This window comes from Malaclemys terrapin, chromosome 4 (assembly GCF_027887155.1).
Source record: "Malaclemys terrapin pileata isolate rMalTer1 chromosome 4, rMalTer1.hap1, whole genome shotgun sequence".
Taxonomy (NCBI): Eukaryota; Metazoa; Chordata; order Testudines; family Emydidae; genus Malaclemys; species Malaclemys terrapin.
In genome coordinates, this window is record NC_071508.1 from 144,605,096 (window position 1) to 144,625,453 (window position 20,358).

Genomic DNA, 20,358 nt, shown 5'->3' on the forward strand with positions numbered 1-20,358 from the left:
ATTCCTCTTGCTATGAGCTACTGGTTAGTTTAGCTTCAGAAGTTTAGAAATCTTTCCCACTTAAACTAGTTTAAGAATGGTGAAATGTTTGCCTTGAGGAAGGTGTGTGGTGGTACAGATAGTATCTCTGGCTTTAGTAAAATGTGTTTACATAGATTGATATTTGACCCTTCTGATATGGACCAGATTTTTGGATTCAATGCAGATTGGCCTTCAGTTCTGGAATAAAGGAATCTGAGCACTCTTAGAAAATTTTCTATGTGGATAATGATTTTTGCCTTAGCCAAATCAAAGGAGACAACTGACAGAATAGATACAAACTCCATGAAATTAAAATCCAATAGCTTCTTAGTTTGAAGTGTCTTTATCATATTTCATGCTTTTGTTGCAAATATGTGTTTTCCTCCATGGGATAGAAATAGCTGTAGAGTTAAAAAAAAATTCTATTTTCATAAGGAATAATGTACCCCAAACTGTACATAATTGAGAATTCCATTGAGCCATTCTAATGATGAAATATGATTAATTTGTATAGTCTTTTCCGCAGAACCACGGTTTGAAATTGGAGCTTTAAATTATCTACACTGTCAGGATCATAGTTAGCACTCTTCAAAAAGGATTAAAGCTGATTTCCCTATTTCTCTCTCCACCCTTTGCCTGCTTTAACAAATGAATTTGACAAGCTGCTGAGCTGCAAGGAAAGTGTTGCATCCCACAGCAATAGATGAAAGTTAATATTTTTGCTTTTATGGCGTTCATGCTGTCATGGCTTTCAAAAGTTCTTCCCGCTGTGGCTTGACAGCTTCTGTTTTCAAACTGTTTCCTAAAGTATCTAATTAAATTGTTGTGCCACTTTTTTGCACTGTACCCTGTAGATTAACAAACTATCAGACCATGAAATCTAGTATTGAGATGCCTTCACTAAGAGTTCTGCCACCAGCCCCCAGTCATCCAAAAGTTGGAGCACTGTATTTATCTGCTCTTGGCTGGTGCAGTGTGCTCAGCTCTCTCTCTCAAGTAGCTACAGCCTAAACCATCTAAGTCTTTAAAGATCTAAATTAGAGGTGGGGGCTCAAATCATCTTGAATCAGAATATTCCTGACTAGGAGGGCGTGCAATCGTATCCAACTCTGAAGTTTCCAAGAGTGAACTTACAGTCAAAATTTTGGTTTGAACCCATCATTCAATATGCTTCTCAGCATGGACAAATAAATGAAATGGAAGTGTCTAGGTTAATCTAACTTGGAGAATGTTCTCTGAAACTTTAGAAGTCTTCATAAAAGAAATAGGGTCAGACTTCTGTGGCATGAGAAGTTGTGGATTGGATTTGGCTAGTAAAAACTAACAGAAAATAGCATTTCTTTTTCTTGTTAAAAAGAAAGTTACATCTAACCATAAACTACTAGTTTCTCATGAAAGCAAGTATGGTCAGACAAACCTTTGCACATACAAAAAAGGAGCAGAACTTGAGTTTTTCCTCTGAACAAAATTACTGTTCCTGTATTCATAACTGACAGGTATTTAGGGCCCTAATTTTACAGCCTCTCCTACCTGTGCCTTGCCTTTATGCATGAGTATTCTCCTTGGAATCAAATGATGCACATGGAAAAATGTGCAGAATTGGGGTCTAGAGTATTAAGTTGAATTCCATTTTAAGCAACTGTTAAACTTAAGTGCAGTTTTATCTTTAAAAGTGACTTTGTAAAAACATGGGGGGAGGGGTTTGTCTCCATTATTTCACTGACTGCTGTATTAGAATTACGGAATTTGCCAGTAGTGTCTTTTCTGTCACCCCTCCTGCCTGCCAGTTAAAGCTTCTGCAGGATAAATTATGTCCTCATCAACACTAGTTACTTCCATTAGTGGTCAATGGGGTTGCATAGGTACACTTAGGGCCATAATTTGGCTTGCAGAATTGTAGTGCTAATGATAGGCAAGACAGAAGAACCCAGCTTGACACTCAGATCTCAGCTTTAGTTTGTAGTGCTGGTACAAATCCATGTTTGGTATGGAAGTCACTGAGAAATGGGGAACTCTAATCAACTAATCTTTTCAGGATAAGACCATCTATGCACCTTTACTTGTAAACATTAGTGAAGTGGGGAGATCTATAAATGGTCTACTTTTCTTTAATTCTGATTTCTATATTTTATGCTACCTATAAAGGCCCAGGTGCAGCAAGCTACAGTTATTAACTATCTCCACTGTGATCTAAAAAAGCTTGTACTAACCACTTCACAAGTGGAGAAAAGAATACATGGTGCAGTCTAAAGACTAACTATGTTACAATTTGTTGGGAAGGAATTTGCCTTTACACATGCATTCAGTGACTGGGTACAAAATGAACTGGTGGTAAATTTAGAACATGAGACTGAAACTTATATTGAAATGAATAACAGACAAAAGGCTGTCTACTGTAATCTTTCCATGTCCCAAAAAGGGTAGTGTAGTTCAAAAAATGTTATTTACACCTTCCAAAATTTAGGTCTCAATTAAATTGTACATGTATATTTGCACAACTCAGTGTCAAGTGCATGTAGCCTGCCACATTCAAGGCATATGTTCATTGAGGACCATATTACTCAAAATTTTAAGTCCTAATAAACCTAACAAATTTTAACCTTTAGTCACTTTTCTCCACAAACTGCAAATATTTAGGAGTTAGATATGTGCTTATTTCTTGTTTAAAAGATCAGTGATTGAGTCAGCAGATAAAATGGAAAGTTGTCAAACTAAAATGAGTTCTGGTTATTGTAACATACCAAGTGAAACCTGTCTGAGCTTCGCTGAGAGAATTCCTTCAAAAACTGTGCACGCTCTTCTGCAAACCCTAAGGTGATCCAGTTCTAGCATTAAGGCTCTTACAATAGTTAACCTATCATGTTGTTAAGTTTCAGAGAACTAAATAGTTTGGAGGAGAGGGAGATTCTTCCATATGACTTAGGTATCAGATTAGGTATAAAGACAAAAGCATGAGGTGGTTATAATGGGCAAATAGTGGAGAGATCTTGTCGTCTATAAAGCTCCATCCTTATCTTAGCTCCATGATACTGAAAGCAAAAGACTGCTACTGCTGGAAAAAAAGACAATAGCACTATGGCTCAAGTGGAGGGAGAGGATTAGTGTTTTACCCTAGCTGGAAACACTATGGTGCTGTGTATGGCAGAAGCACCAGAGTGACTTTGGATTTGAGGAAGTTAATTTTATTCAAATGCAAGATCACTGTGGTGGGGAGTAGCCTTGAATGTCATTAAGAACTTCTCCCATTTTGAATTACAAGATGTGGAGCATAAAGAGCAAATACATTCATTTGGGAACCCTCAGCATGATGGCAAAGGTTTGAATAGTATTTCTTTACTCCAGGTCTATTAGATCACTTTTCACTGATTTCAGCTAGAATACTGACCTAGTTGTTGAGGACAGAACCAGACCACCCCACACAAGCATATGCCATCAAATTACATTAGGCAAGGACTTATGGAAAGAACTAGACTACAGCTCTGGAACACTCAAAATCATTCATAACAGAAGAGTAAAAGGAGGCCCTTTTGGGCTCTCAATAGCCATGGCTCTTAGAGCTCAGCTGGCTACTCTTAAGTTCACAGATCTTTTTATTCCCATTTCAATCTTTCCACCCCCAATTATTCCCACTGATTACTTACAAGAAAAAAAAATACAACTAGATAATGCATTTGTTTTATTTCTTATTTGACATCCCCTGTAATACCTCCATTCAGTAAATACATAAAATGCAACATACAGAAAAGGCCAAAATTTAAAAACCAAAATACTAGTTCAGAGTGTTGAAACTTGTATACTGGTAAGGACATACTTGATGAAGGGAATTAATGCATCAGCAGTGAACTGCTGAAGTTACTGTACTAAAACAAGCCCATTAGAAATGGAGGGGACACCAGCATAACATTTCTCCCTTCACGTGTGGAAATACTTGTAGAGAATGAACTTAGAAATTAGTCCTTGGAAGTTTGAAATGCAGGATATTACTATAGCTTACAAGACTCTTTCCAGTACCAGTCTTGTATCTATTTACAGTAGAGAGATGGGGTGTTAGGATAATACTTTGCCAGAAGCAGTGACTAATAAAGTGGTATTAAAGGTCATGTAGGCGAGAGATGTCTTTCTACGTAGAACTTGTACTCAGCCAAAATACCATATGTACACGACAGATATACCATAATGCCAATATTAGTTTATCGTGATACTGATCTTAATATTGCATCTTTTGTTGACAGATGTGCAGCCAGGTTCTCTCGAAAGTCATGGAGATAGTTGTATTGCTGAAAAACGTACAATCATATTTAGCAGAAGTGCTGAATGTGACAGACATGTTAATAAAGTTTTAAAAGAGATATTAAATACTTTGTGGTTTAGGCAGGTCTCTAGCTATTAGGGTAGGATAAGACCCAATTGAGGCAGATTACCCAACATCTGCCTACTGCACAATTACTACACCTTACTCTGAAGCATTTGGTGCTGGCCACTGTTAGGACAGAGACAGGATATTGGACTAGATGGACCTTAAGTTTGATCAAGTCTGGCAACTCCTGTGTTCCTATTATAGTGAAGTTGGAGATATTATAATTCTGGTTGTGGTTGGCATTAAATGGGAAACTGCTTCATTTGTGAATAAGTAGCTCCACTCCCTCTGCATATAGTCCAAGAAGTAGAATACTGCTTCCAGCTAGCTGAATATAGGGCACAACAATCTACATAGAGTGCTGGTAGGCCCATTCAGTCTTGAGTAAAGATTCCAAATGGTTTAAACTGCATAACAAGTGTTCAAAAATATTATAGGCAATCAGGGGAATTAAAACAAATCTCCCATATCTAATAAAAGCAGGGTGGGACTCCCCATCCTCTCCCTAGCTTCAGTAAACAGTGCTTACTCTGCTCTCCACTCTGACTTAGCTGAAGTGTGCCTGCTTCCCAAATTCTATTCGGCTACTTCAACTAGCAGTAGGCAGCATTCTCTGCCACTCCACCTTCTTTAGAAGGCATTTAAAATAACATTAGATCTAGAAGTTGTGGTGAGATCTTGACTGGTGTACATTCTCTGGCTTTATGAACGATAGTCTTGCCCGTTTTATGACCTATGTATTCTGAGTAGGTTTAATACTAGCAATGGAACCTGGGCAGAGGATGACAACAGATGATAAATGGAAAATGACAGCTAGAATAGGAACAATATGTAAGTGTGAGTTGGGGAAGAGAAGAGTTTAAGAATCAAGGCGCAATGAGGGATTTTGGTAATATAAAGGAAGAAGCAACAACGTCTACTAGGAGCCATAGGTGGGAGTGGAGTGGAGGGCAACAGGGGAGAGAGGTAAAGAACAGAGCAACCGGTTGGGGAGGCAGAGGGGATAGAATGGCTATTGGCGATAAAGGAGGAAAGATGTGAAGTTCTGGTGTAGACAGACTGAGGTTGAGTTGGTGTGATAGCATGTGACTAAAAGCAGCTCAATCCCAACGTTCAGAGGTAGTAAGGGCATGAATTACTAGAGACCTGCTTTAACTCTCTGAAAGACAAAGGCATCTCTTCATGAAGAGAGATCCTAGTACAGAAGCACAGTCACACCAGAGGTCTTCTCCATTTTAGTATTCCCTTCCCCCTACAGCCTCCTTACCTTTATTGTCTGTATTGCCCCAGATCCTCTTAAGTCTCGGAGGCTCTCTATTGCCTCTTGGGGTTCCATTGCATCAGATAATTGAAGCAAAAGACATGCAGCTACTGTAAGGAAAAGAGATGCATAAGTATGCATGCTAACAGTCATCTCTGTATGTAATAAAACTTCTGCTCACTGATGTTTGTGCTTAGACAACCACCGGAGTCTCACGGCCACTTCAGAACTGGAATTTCTTCATCATACGAAGGTCCACAGATCTGTTACAATGGATACTTCAGCCTGGATGCAGTTGGGGGCAGAACCAGGCCTGCCAGTCATTAGCAGCAGGGAAGTTTGCTCAAGTTTTCCCTGCATCCCCAGCGGCTCCCCCAGTGTTCCTGTCTGCAGAGCTTTTTGGAGGGAAAGTCCAAACTTTAATTCAAAACTTTAACAAGTTGGCCCCGTAACATCTCGAGGGCTGCGTTTGCATTTTGGGAGATTGTTGTTTCAGCTCCGTTCCCCTTCTGTGGTGTTTGCAGCTTTTGGCACCCCTCAGGCTTTGGGGAAGAGAACTAAGCTGAGAAAAAACAGACAAAACGAGAGCTGTCTCTCTCCTGCTTCCCCCTCATTGAGGGTCATGCAGGGAGCTCTGCAGGCAGAGTGCAGTCCCCACCCTGGCAGGAATGGAGGCAAGTCACAGCGAAGGTGTGGAAAAGGAGACAGAGGCAAGGTCTAGTTTGTTTCCTTTACAAATCAGACAAAAGGTCTCTCCACACTTCTATATTTGAGTGCACAGAGTTATGGTGCATTGTTCATGGGCTTTTTTTTATTCTTTAACAAGTCTGACTAGAGAAGTTTCTTGCTTGATCAGTACCATGAACTCCTAAATAAATTGGCTTGAGCCTGCTCCATTTATTACAGTGGATGCCTGGTCAGGCCAGATGTGTTCTCCCCCATATTTGTCAACAACTGTAGTAACCAAGGCCTGTCAAACTATAGCCTCCTATAAGAAGATTGGTTATCAAACTTCTCCCATTTCCCACTCCACAAGGCCTCCAGTGTGCAAGGGCACCAAGTTCCATTTCCAACTCAGAAACCTCTGGTTCATAATGCATTTTGTTCCTTTAGGCACCAGACTAATATATATTTTAGTTCTATTACCAGAGGAGAATGTGGCTAAATTGCATCACTATTAAGCAATGACATGGGGGGGAGGAGGGAAAAGATGCTTACTGAGACATGAGCGTCCAAGTCCTCCGTAACAGCTGAAAGAAAAGAAGGACTTGTTTTAATAGTGCAGTAGAACTGGGGCCTCGTTGTGCTTGGTAATCCTTGAGGGATCAAGATGGCTGGAAGCTACTTCCCTCTTTTGTGAGCCCAGTGGAAAAATACCTCAACTACAATTCCACGGTCTTCTATAATCTAAGGAAACAAGCCTCACAGTACAGGCTTGGGACATTAGAGTTGTGTGAAAATCCAGTCCTTTGGTAAAACCCGTGGGAATCTGCCCCGCCAAAGAGTTGTGTTCTAGATTCACAGAAAGCAAGATCAGATCATTTTGGTAGATTTTATGCCCATAGCTTCTCTGGTGCCTAATGGGAAAGAAGAAACACTGCATCCAATGGAAATACCTCATCCTAGCTCTAGATCAAAATTCCTCCTCCCCACCCAAAGTCCATTTCTTAGTGGATTAGTAGAATGCACCATGATATCCTTATGTAAGGTGGATGGCCGGAAGCAATGTAGACATATTTTTTAGTAGCCATTAGTGTTTCCTAAAGGCTCAAGGTATGTCACCCTGGCAGCTGCTGTGAATTTTAGTTTCTTTCAGGTAGTACGTCCAGGGTCACCCCACTAGACCAGCTAGGAAAAAGGGGGGGGAGGCTCCAAGTGTCCAGTACTACAAGGCCTAGCATTATTTCTCATTGAACGGGGCAAGTGTGTGCCAGAAGAAGACCCGGTAAAGAGAGGGAATGTCAGACAGTTTGAATTAACCCTAAAGGAAGCCAGCCAACTGTCATTTGACATTGTTTATTATACATTAAAGTTTTGATTGTTCATCCATCTGGAGGGAAATTGATAGATTCCTTGTGGAGATAGGAAGGAAATAGGAACTTACTGTATTAACGTTTTCCGGTTGTTTTCCAGACAGCCCCTTAGTTCTTCCAGAATGGTACAGCAGTTGGCGATGTCAGGAGTGTCTCCATCAAGAATAGGATGGTGATGCACAATAATCCCATGCTGCTGGTAGGAGTTCAGTAGGTTTGGCACCCGATACTTTGAGAGTTCTCCTCTGGTACAGAGCACAAATATATCCTGTGTCCCATACCCCTTTAATTCTTCTGCCAACAAACCAAGACACTTGCAAATAAAAAAAGCCTATCAAGTTTAAGATCTACATAGACAAAAATGCTAATCAATTCAATTTCAGGGATTAATGTGAGAATCAGTAAGAACTAAAAATTCTTCTCAGCATTAGCCAAGTCCCCTCTTTTCTGATCACCTTTGAGCAGTCATGAAGGGACTTTTGCTGATACAACACAAGTCTTTGCTACAAAGCATAGGTGTGTTAGAACAAAAGATTGAGGAATCACGTTAACTACCACAGCATTAAACAGCAACCAGTGGAGATGTTGTGGTTAGCACAACTGCTGGTCAGCTAACATTTTGGTTCTAGTACGGTTTACCCATGACCAGCCGACACAGACACTAGAAGAACTGTAGGGTTAACCATGCACACTGTGTTTATACTCATTGGTAGGACCCTGAAGTTGGCAAGTTACTGAAATAAAGATTAGAAGTATTTGTGCTTAGGCTTTGAACTAGCTCTTCTTGGGAAGCTTGCTATCCTACATTGGGATTATCAGAGCTTCCTGTTACGGCAGAGGAAAAAAATAAAAGACAACTGCCTCTGGCTATGGGCTGTACGTACTCAGCAGTGAGTACTCTCAATTGGTAGCGAACCCATGTAAGAGGTGATGTTTTTCTCTTCCAAAAACATCTCAGTACGTTAAACAGTGCCCACAGCTTCGCATTCCCCCAAGCACATTGAGCACTACAGAAGCCCAGATTAACACAATTGTCAAATCAATACTCCCTCAGGAACTTTTCACCCAGTAAAAGGAAACACTACATGTATTTGTAAAAGGGAAACTGAACACTAATGCAGATGGCACAGCTTAATTGTCATGATTGTTTCATTTCTGAGAAGATACACATGGTATCTGGAAACACAGATTTGCTGGTTAGAGAGATTATGTGATACAATCTCCAGTCTAAGAGAGCAGGCAAGCTTCTAGTGACTAAAAGAGTAAATTTATGCACTTTTAATTCACCATGTGCATTTGAAAGTGCTTGCTTACAATATGAAAAAGAAAGATCTAAATTAGTGTAGTGGTCCATATATATATATATATATATATACACAGTATATAAATCGAAAGAGAGCAAGAGCATGTGTTCATGGGTATTAGCAGGTGTGTGTGTATGTATATATATATTTTATATAAACCTACCTATATCTTTCTGAAGATTTCTTCTAACATCCTTGAACCTACAACCTAAAATGAAATATGAAGTGAGTTGTATGGAATAGAAACATTTGAAAAAACAGTTCACTTTCACAAATAGAGTAGTTGTGTAGGGGAGTGCAGACAGAATCATCATGTTTAATAAAGTAACAGGGCAGCTTTTCTGAGCCTGTAACTAAAATTTAGTTTTTAAGCCTTCCCAAAAGAGAGCTTCTGACATGATTAACTGGGCTACACTTAAAGAGATCGGCAAGAAGTGAGATAGTTGTAGGGTTATTAGTAGGAAGATTCCCTCCCTTCCCACAAGTTCTGGCATACAACGGATATTAAACTCTCCTCCCTACTTGGGTTTGCAGCGTGTCATTATCATTACCTTATTTTCTCCCACTTCATTCCACAAAGAAGAGCTACAAAAGTGCTTTTAACACCATGCATTTACCTGACTATGAGAGTTATCAGGACAGAAAATGGGCACAGCAATTCCTGAAACCCAGGGGCAATTGCATGGGTTGCGGTATAGTGTAGAAGGCAGATGTGTGTGGCTAGATTGCATGCTCCAATTACTGCTTAAACTATTCTTCTCCTCTAGGTCTGCTCACTTTAAAACTGTCCTTACCACCTTTAGAATTAGCTGCTCTCTGGAAGACATTTGTTCCCTTCTGAAGATGAGGTGTTGGGATCCTGCAAGTAGGAAGCTATAGCTGCCCGCCTCCAACAGGTGGAATTTTGTGAGGCAGGAGCAGGCAGGCAGTGTTTAAAGAACAGACATGAGTTAAGAAGGGACACAGGTAGTTTAAAGACCAACATGTCAAACCATGTTTTCTATTGAACAGATTTCCAAAGCCTAAATGTTTATATAAAAAGTGTTAAATGCATGTGTTTAAAGTGTCAATGAAAATCTGTTTGGAATTAAACAATCCCCATTTTGGCATTTGCAACCCAAACATTACAACAGAATGCTAGTGCATGAGAACGAGACAGTGATAATTGATTCCAAGCTGGGAGAAATACAAGCAGTCAAAAACACAAGTGGTTAAAACACGTGAAATACTTTACTAATATTACATTTTTATAGTGTAACAGTGTAGGATTTTTCAGATCTGATCTTTAGTTTGACATTCCTTATAGTGGAAAAATTTGGCTTTGTCAGAGTTGTCCCATTTCATGGGCTTGCATTGCCATTTACTATCATAAAAGGTACTCCAGTTTGGAAAGCACACTAGTTTATCAGCAGTTATCTTTCATCACTTCTCTTGGTTTGATGCCTGAGACTGTTTTGCCTAATCCAGGAGATCTGATACCACCACTCTTTCCAATATTGTGTGCGCAGAAGACATGTATATCACTCCACTAAGCAAGTAAGGTTTAGAGAGATCTTTGGAGACAGCACAATTTCCTCCTAGCTTTAAAACATGCTTTCTACCATACTTCTAAAACCAGCGCTACGTACCTGGCAGAGAACATACTCCCAGAAACTGAGAACAATAGACAGCCGACAGGGCTAACCTACCAAAAGAAAATGCAGAATATAAACTTGAATTCCAGCTCAAGTTTTCAATACTAGACAGCTGCTTTCTCAGTGGGGTTGTGGAAAAGTTATTCAGCAGTAGTCCAGTTTGAATAACAAGAATTACAGCCAGAAAACTTTGTAGTGTTTACTAATAAAAGAGAATCACATGTCCACACTACAACATTTTATTTCTGATCACATGTATCATACGCTTAAGTGAGAAGAGGTACATGAAGTGTACACACACAGTGAAGAAGTTTTCACACTTCTGAGGTGTATATTAAAAGTAGCAAAACTTCATTCCAAAACCATTTTACCATTTGATTAAATTTCACATTGCCTCCACTGTAAGAGCTATGGATCAAATCTTCTTAACCTACAACATCTTCACAGTGTATCAGAAGTGATTAAGAATTAAGTTACTTGTGAATTAGAACAGGAGTACTTGTGGCACCTTAGAGATTAACAAATTTATTAGAGTACAAGCTTTCGTGGGCTATAGCCCACTTCTTCGGATGCTGTAGCCCATGAAAGCTTATACTCTAATAAATGTGTTAGTCTCTAAGGTGCCACAAGTACTCCTGTTCTTTTTGCGGATACAGACTAACACGGCTGCTACTCTGAAACTTGGAGATTAGAGTAAATGGATTTTAGTCACTCACAAGTTATGTTTTAATCAGAGTCTGGACTAATATCTTCAGGTTGCAGAGAGACATGGCAGTTATATTAGCAAGTTTAGTTGTCATATGTCCAGTGTTTGATTTCATTACTACAGGGGAACCCCGCTATAACGCGCTCTGCGATACCGTGAATTCGGTTATAACGCGGGGTGAGTTTGGCCCCGGTGGCTGCAGCAGGCACGGGGCATTTGGGATCCATGCCCCGGCAGCTGCAGCAGGAGCAACTCTCCATGCAGCCCCAGGGGGCCCCTGGGGTTCTCACCTCTGTCCCTGGCAGGGCCGGCTCCAGCCCGCCTCGGCGGCTGCAGCAGGCAGGCCAGCCGGGAGAGCGGGGCTGCCGCGCTCCGGCCAGCGTCCGGCTGGTGTCATGGGGCTGCAGCGGTCCGGCTGGGAGAGCGTGGCTGCTGCGCTCCGGCCGGCCTCGCGGGGCTGCCGTGCTCCGGCTGGCGCTCTGGCCAGGGGAGCGGGGCCCCCAAAGACGACCACTGCCGGGGCAAGTCGGCCTAAAGCCGGCTTTGCTGGCCGCCCCCCTTCTCTCTCTCCCCCGCTCCCTCCCGTTAGCCAGGGCACACACTCTGCTGCAAACTGAACACAAGTACAGTGGAACCCCGCTATAACACGACCCCGCATTTACCGCGATTGAATTTTTTGGACCCCAATGATCGCGTTATAGTGGGCTTCCACTGTATTTCTATGACTTCTCTGAAATATCACTGAAAACAGAGGCCTGCTGCAGGTTTCTTTAGGACAGGTACTATCTATTGTCCAGCTGTGTGGTTTTATGAATATTTAGGCCCACATTTAGTGCAGATATTTAATTGCAAGCAGCATACAAGTGTTCTTCAAATCCTATATATGTTACTTGGGATATTTCTGAAAGGCCAGAAATTGCTGAGTGAAACATCTACGAGGGTATCTGATTACAAACGATTTTTTGCTCCAAAAAATATTTGTCTTACCATGATATCTGAAATGGTGTCTGATCATCTTGAATAGGCTCTTCATCAGATGAGTCAAACTCGTTTGCTTGCATTGCGCCAGGCTTCAATAGAAGAGTAATTGCTATAAGGAATTGTTTGTCAACATCTGAGGTGTTGCAAGCACACTACAGCAGATGAGTTTTTTTTCTTTAGTAAAAGGTTACCATTGTTCATGGAGGATGCATTACTTATAAGACCACTTTGATGTAGCTCAAAGGTTTAGTTTACGATGATAGACTGCAACATTACTGAACGTTAGCCACTATCTACACTCAGGTTCAATCTTATATAAGATTTTGAATACTTGTCTGTAGCTCTCTGCTATGTAAATAGTTCATCAGGCTTGTGAAAAAAAACAGGTTTCAAATAGCAAAAAAATTACATCAGGTTCTTTTTTTTTTTAAACACCTGTCACTGAAGCATTCACATGAACATAACATACTTGAACAGAAGATATGGATGTTAGAGACGGGCTCTAATTTTAATGTGTGAATAAGAACTTTTTTTCCTCAAGGTTATGAGCACATCAAGGTTCTTAATATTCCTATTTTGAAAGTTTTAGAACTGTCTATGAAGCGAGAGGGGAATCAATGGTGATTCAGAGCAGTGCATTGCTAATAGGTGATCAACTGTTAACAAGAGGGAAGTGGGTGGAGCAGTGAACATTAGGAGGCCTATAGCAATCTTAGCTCGAAGGTTGGTATGGCACCTAATACACAGCTCTGAATAAAACTGGCTAGCTCATTTTATTTTATGATCTTCACCATATTGATCTCATTAGATGGTTGTTCTGCATTCTAGCTAGCGAATGGAAGAGCTGCAAACAAGCAATTTGTTAGATATTATCTGACTTAGCATGCCTAATTTTGAAGGAAGTGGTAGGAAACAAGCCACTGAATGGACTAAAATAATGAAAAAGTCATCTAAAGCAATATGTACATAAGATAGGATATGAGCTCAGCTCAAAGTGCAGAAAGTAGTTTCTTGGATTCTTTAATATCAGATGATCCATCAAATGAAACTGTCTATTGAAGACAACAAAAACATTGATTAGTTTGATGATCCTGCAAATAAGATGTTTTCAATGCTATTGTCGTCATCACTCCAGTCAGAATGATTGCTAACAGAGACTTCAATTGTGTCTGTTCATCTTTGTCATCCAGAGATTAGCAATTGTGACACTAACAACTGAAAGGCAAAGACTTGAGCCTAAAGTGTTCTTTAACACTAACCTTATTCCCCTCAGTGTAGCACAAGATGAGAAACGAAAAGAGACTGAAGCACTTCACCCTGGATATATCTCCATACAGATTTTTAACTTACAAGTCCACTAATACATGCTGCTAGAATCAGTATGTAACATTAGTATAGCAGAACCTCAGCGTTATGAACACCAGAGTTCCGACCTCACTGGTCAGCCACACATCTCATTTGGAACTGAAAGTACACAAACAGGCAGCAGAAGGCAATAAAAGAAAAGAAAAAAAACAAACAATACAGTACTGTGTTAAATGTAAACTGCTAAAAAAGGGAAACAACGTTTAAAAAAAGATTTGACAAAGTAAGGAAACTGTTTTTGTGCTTGTTTCATTTAAATTAAGATGGTAAAAAGCAGCATTTTTCTTGTATATAGTAAAGTTTCAAAGCTATATTAAGTCAATGTTCAGTTATAAACTTTTGAAAGAACCACCATAACACTTTGTTCAGAGTTATGAGCAATCTCCATTCTCAAGTGTTTGTAACTCTGAGGTTCTACTGCACAAGACTGAATACTAGCAATGACCTAATAACAGCTAAAAGCATATATGCAGGGGGAAAAAAAGGCATCTCTACTTAATGCTAAGGATTCTACATCTGAAAAGAAAACTGTGCAAGTAGCTGCAAATGTCACCCAAAAAGGAAAAAAATGATGAAGTTGTCTTGTTTCGATAAACTGAAAATAGGCGAGAACTTCAACTGTTTTCATCTTAAACATCTGACATATAGATGTTTAGCAAACTAGTTAAACCTTGTTGAGAAAGTAGTGACAGTCCTAAAACATACTGTGGAAGTTTAGAAGTTTTCCTGCAACTGCTAGCAGCTTCTTGGGTTTGTTGGTTGAAAAAGGAGGACAGATCACTCCCACTTCCCAACTACACTTGGTGGAACACAGGAAGGTTATGGCAATTAGATGCATAAATATATTGAAATTTGCATTAAGCGCAAGGAGAACTTTCATCAAAATATAGCATGTTTTACATAACAAAGGAACTGACAAAGAAACTAAGTTTACAAAAGCAATTAAAGGGATTTCACAGATTACAGGCTATCACCCAGACTGCAACAGTAATATAAATCTGTCTTGAACTAATTAAAAGAACTGCAGTCACAAAAATCAAAGTCAAAAAACAATTCAGAAATGCTGTAGAACTTTTCCAATACTTAACCAATGTGACAGATCCCGAACATGGATGTCACAGGTTTAGATTCCCCTGCCACCGTCAAAAAGTCTAAAACATGGTTGCTACCAGGCAACCCCAATATCCTTCCTGCTATTCTAAAACTTAAAACTGAAGACCTAGATCTGTTTGTGAAGGAGGTTGCAACAAAAATGAACAAGTAAAATAAGGGAAGACAGGACAGCTGAATTCAGAATGTTGTCAGTTTTTATGACTTGTGCTTCTGTCTTGTCAAGTCTGCATCAACCAAATACGTGTTGAGCACATTCAGACTGGTTTGGTCAAACCCTTGTAACACCATTGGCCTGGTCTACACTGGGGGTGGGGGAAAGACTAGATGCGATAAATTGACCCCTGCTAGATCGATCGCTAACTGTGGATCCAGTGGGTAAGGTAGACAAGCCCATAGTAGGTGATGAAAAAGGTGGTACATTGGTTACATTATCAGCTTCTGTAGGCAGGTACAAGAGTGATAGCCCTAACTAATTAGACTGGAGACATTTCTTGCACTTTACTTAGATAAGTGCAAGATCTCCATTAGAGACAAGGTGTATGTTGTTTTGTTTTGTTTTTAAATAGTTGAGGAATAAATAAGTTTACTAAGGCCATGTCTACACTTACAACCTTACAGCAACAGAGCTGTATCGCTGTAAGATCGCTTGTGTGGCTGTGTTATGCAGACGGGAGAGAGCTCTCCCGTCGACATAATAAAACCAGTTCAACAAGCGGCGGTAGCTATGTCGGTGGGAGAGCGTCTCCCATTGGCATAGTGCTGTGCACACGAGCGCTTATACCAGCAAAACTCATGTCACTCGAGGGGTGTTTTTTCATACCCCTGAGCAACAAAAGTTTTGCTGACCTAAGTGCTAGTGTAGACATGGCCTAAATGAATCATAGTATGCATTTCATTTCTAAATTAACCTCTGTAGGTTTTTGCCCTCCCTCCCAGGAAAAAGTGGGGTATTTTGTATGATTGGAAAAAAGTCACAATTCTGTACTATTGTCAAACAAAAGTTTCCATGAGCAACCTTGAAGAAATAATAATTTAGGAGGGGAGGGATAGCTCAGTGGTTTGAACATTGACCTGCTAAACCCAGGATGGTGAATTCAATCCTTGAGGGGGCCACTTAGGGATCTGGGGCAAAAATCAGTACTTGGTCCTGCTAATGAAGGCAGGGGGCTGGACTCTATCACCTTTCAGGGTCCCTTCCAGTTATATGATTTTTTTTTAAATATATATATATATATATATATATATATATATATATATATATATATAAAAACCAGAAAAGTAAAATCAGTTAAATAAAACATAGCATTCAAACGATACATGCACAATTGCACTAAAGGTATGTTGACGATGGGAGCAAGTGTCAAAACATCAGTCACATAGCACGTATTAATATTTATCCAGGAACACAATCAGGGGCTGCTCTGAAGAATTCCCCATGTCTTTAAATGATTGGAGTTTACTCCAAGAACACAGAGATGTGTAATTGTGCCTTAGATAGAACAAGTGTAATAATTCATTTCTACAAGGTTCCTCAAACATATTTGCGAAACAAGTCATCTGGATGGAAGATACATAAATTCAGGGCACCTTCAATAGCAGTGTTGCCTATTTTTGTTTGAGTTGCATGCATGAAAGAAGCGCTTCTGAAAATCTGTGACATGAAAGCCCTGAAGACTGAAATCCTCTATCCACAAAACAGGTACAACACTGGCACCTGCTGTGCATCCTCTCCTACTTTTTCATGCCTTTGTCTCAACCTTATCAGAGAGAGATTATCTTTAGGGATGAGAGGGGAATTTAGTTCCCAGGCCTACTCAATATTGAGTGAACAGTTATTGCTAACTGGGATGATGATGGTTTGTCACGTGAACTGGACTGACACCACTATACTCATTTCAAACGATAGACCACAAACAGGCACTAGATAGTAACAATTTCCAGCCACTACCAACCAGGGAAGAATTCAAATGGTTACCCTAGCGGTCAAAGGCTCCATACTCATTACTTGTCTGAGCCACTCAGTTACTATTGCCAGGCAATTGCCAGCTCGCCCATGTCAGAAACAAGAATATGGAGATAGGCAACAGTGTGGTGGGCTTTAGGCTACGTAGCTAATAAGAAACGTTCAATGCCTGTGGTATGCTTAGAGTGGAGGTGGAAACTTCACAACTGAGGGCTAAGTGAAAGCAGCACCAACCTGGCACAGGGTCAGGCTTGTGGCAGCCCCATGAAAGTCTCAGAACTGTAGCGAGAGGCAAAGAGCCCTGGCATTACAAGAACTATTCCCTAGCAAGGGAGGTAAGTGGTGCTGCAACACTCTTCACCAGCAATATTACAATCTCAGAAAGGATACATCATACGGATACATTCATGTACAATAATTGTGGGGGCAGGGGTAGCAGACAGCAGGGCAGAAATACAGTCCGTAAAGCGGAGGCCTTACAGCTTGTTAGCAGCCAGACTATTTCCCTAGGGTGGGAGGGGATGGGGGGGGCGAGTGTCACATTTCCTGGGTTCCCAAGTCACTGACCCGCAGATTCAGGAAGTACCTAAATATTCAGTTATCGCAGAACAGAGGAACGTCTTACTGGGGTGGAGGGGAACCCTGTCCTCCCCCCACCGCTCAGGAATGCGGGGGAGGGAGGAAAGATAACCCTGTCCCCTCCCCCAGGGATCAGGACGGGGTGTGTATGGAGGAGGGATAACCCTGTCCCCCTTCCTCCCCCTCGGGGCTCAGGACGGGAGAGGGAGGGGGGATAACCCTGTCCCCTCCCAGGGCTCAGACAGGAAGGCGGAGGGGGGGGGAGGGATAACCCTGTCCCCTCCCAGGGCTCAGACAGGAAGGCGGAGGGGGGGGGGGAGGGATAACCCTGTCCCCTCCCAGGGCTCAGACAGGAAGGCGGAGGGGGGGGGGGAGGGATAACCCTGTCCCCTCCCAGGGCTCAGACAGGAAGGCGGAGGGGGGGGGGGAGGGATAACCCTGTCCCCTCCCAGGGCTCAGACAGGAAGGCGGAGGGGGGGGGGGAGGGATAACCCTGTCCCCTCCCAGGGCTCAGACAGGAAGGCGGAGGGGGGGGAGGGATAACCCTGTCCCCTCCCAGGGCTCAGACAGGAAGGCAGGGCGGGGGGGGGAGAGGAGGAGGGATGACCCTGTCCCCCGGGGCTCAGGACGGGGGGGGGGGGGAGGAGGAGGAGGGATGACCCTGTCCCCCGGGGCTCAGGACGGGGGGGGGGAGGAGGAGGAGGGATGACCCTGTCCCCCGGGGCTCAGGACGGGGGGGGGGGGGGGAGGAGGAGGAGGGATGACCCTGTCCCCCGGGGCTCAGGACGGGGGGGGGGGGGGGAGGAGGAGGAGGGATGACCCTGTCCCCCGGGGCTCAGGACGGGGGGGGGGGGGGGGAGGAGGAGGAGGGATGACCCTGTCCCCCGGGGCTCAGGACGGGGGGGGAGGAGGAGGGATGACCCTGTCCCCCGGGGCTCAGGACGGGGGGGGGAGGAGGAGGGATAACCCTGTCCCCCGGGGCTCAGGACGGGGGGAGGAGGAGGAGGGATGACCCTGTCCCCCGGGGCTCAGGACGGGGGGAGGAGGAGGAGGGATGACCCTGTCCCCCGGGGCTCAGGACGGGGGGGGGGGGGGAGGAGGAGGAGGGATAACCCTGTCCCCCGGGGCTCAGGACGGGGGGGGGGAGGAGGAGGAGGGATAACCCTGTCCCCTCCCAGGGCTCAGACAGGAAGGGGGGGAGGGATTACCCTGTCCCCTCCCCCCGGGGGCTCAGGAGCGGGTGGTGGGGTAACCCGGTCCCGTCCCCCCGGCTCAGGGGCGGGGTAACCTCCCCCCACACATCCCGGCCCGGCTGAGGTGGCGGTGGGAGGAGGCCGAGCGGCGCTCCCCGCCACACCGACCCCTCAGGGCCCGACATGCCGGGCGCCCCTCACCAGGTTCACCATCCCGGCGCGCTCCCCAGCGCTCAGCCCCGGCCGCCGCCACCGCTTTGAACAGGCCTCTGTCCCGCCCCTTTGGGTTCGGCCCGGCCCAGGGCGCTCATTGGTCAGTCCCTTCCCGCTCTCACCCAATCCCCTGCAGGCAGGCAGGCAGCTCGCGCCGGATACAAATAAACCCCGCCCCCTGGCAACGCACGAGCCCCTTCTCCTCCCAAGCTGAAGTAGGCGGCCTTTGGAAAACGCGCCCAAGCTTTAACGGGATTGGTTAGCTGGGAGGAAGGGGCGGGGTTATGGCTGGTCAATGCTGAGTGGTTAAACGGGCGGCTGTGGGCGGATGCAGTTGCCAGAGTGCGGGGGGGGAGATGGTTGCTAAGGAGTAGCCCCTGGTGGTGTTGGTAGGGTTCCCTTTGGCCAAGGAAGGCAGGGGCTGAAGATGGCTGCTAAGGGGTGGGGGAGCAGCAGGGTACTCACGGGCAGGGGTAGAGGACAGCTGCCAAGGGGTGAAAGAGACCGTAGGGTCCTTGCTAGCCAAGGCAGCCCCTGCCAGACCCAGGGCATGAGCATCCTACAGCTCCTTTGACAGCTGAATGGGTGGAATTTGAATAGTTTGGTCAACACTGTTGGCAAAAGGGGAAAAAATACAGTCTCCCTCCACAGGGTGTATTGATCCTTAGCTAGCCCTGTCATATGTGTCTAACAGGCTCTTCTGGAGAGGGCGGCACAGAGTGGCCATAACCAACCTGTAGGGATCAAAGTTCTTCACACACTCTTGCTGCACCAGTCTTGCCCCTGTGGTTGTCTTTGGCATAGCAATGGGCTGATGCTCTGCTGAGCACAAAGGAAGAGGGAGGGAAGTGTTGGTTAAGTGCAAGGGTGAACTCCCTACCACTTACAAAATGTGCTATGGTGGTAGATTCTTCATGCACAAGATCAGAGACTGAGTTTGAAAAGATGAGCCTGAGTTTATACAAAGAGTATATGGGAGAGGAAGGATGTTCTTGTAGTTAGAGTACTGGATCGGGACTCAGGTAATCCGTCTGGTTCTACTGCAGACTTGCGGTGTGACCTTGGGCATGTCACACACCTGGAAACGTTCAAAGGGCCTTTGACTGTTCTGCGGGGTATTTGGCTAGCCAATTTTGGGTGCACAGAAAATAGGGAATTTTCAAAGAATGCAGGCAGTGTTTGTTATTTCAAATTATGCACTTAGTATTGGATGCCCAGTCCTCAGCTGGACACCCAGTCACTGGGATGTCAGAAACTCACGCTATATGATGCTATGCTCTCCAGGCACTGCTGTTCTCCTAGGGGCAAACTCACCATTGCAGCAGCGGGGAAAGAGAGAAGGCAGCTTGCACTGTCTCTGTTCAGGACTAATTTACCCCTTTCATAGGATAGGGTAGTCCTGAAGATCGCCATAACTTGTCTTTGTTGTGATGGCCCCTGTTAGAAATTGCTGGGGCGTAGAAACAGCAAGATGCTGGTCTGCCCCATCCACATCTGTGGTCTAGCATGCCCTCTGCAGCCAGGGCTCTTGTGAGGTGGCGCACAGATGTCAAACTTGCTCTACACATGGTATAGAGGCTCTAGGACTACAGAAATTGCACCTGTCCTATGGCCTGTTTGCCCCAGCCTAGCTGG

At 43.7% G+C, this 20,358-nt stretch overlaps 1 protein-coding gene across 1 annotated transcript; it reads right to left on the reverse strand.

Annotated features, from left to right (window-relative positions):
* Positions 1-3,684: 3,684 nt before the first annotated feature.
* On the reverse strand, positions 3,685-18,821 carry CDKN3 (cyclin dependent kinase inhibitor 3). The gene is given in 10 exon segments (XM_054024865.1): positions 3,685-4,298; positions 5,646-5,749; positions 6,858-6,889; positions 7,744-7,966; positions 9,140-9,184; positions 10,605-10,660; positions 12,304-12,386; positions 18,712-18,735; positions 18,737-18,796; positions 18,798-18,821. Coding segments are annotated over 10 exon segments (738 nt in total). The 3' UTR covers positions 3,685-4,211.
* Between the last annotated feature and the right edge of the window lie 1,537 nt (positions 18,822-20,358).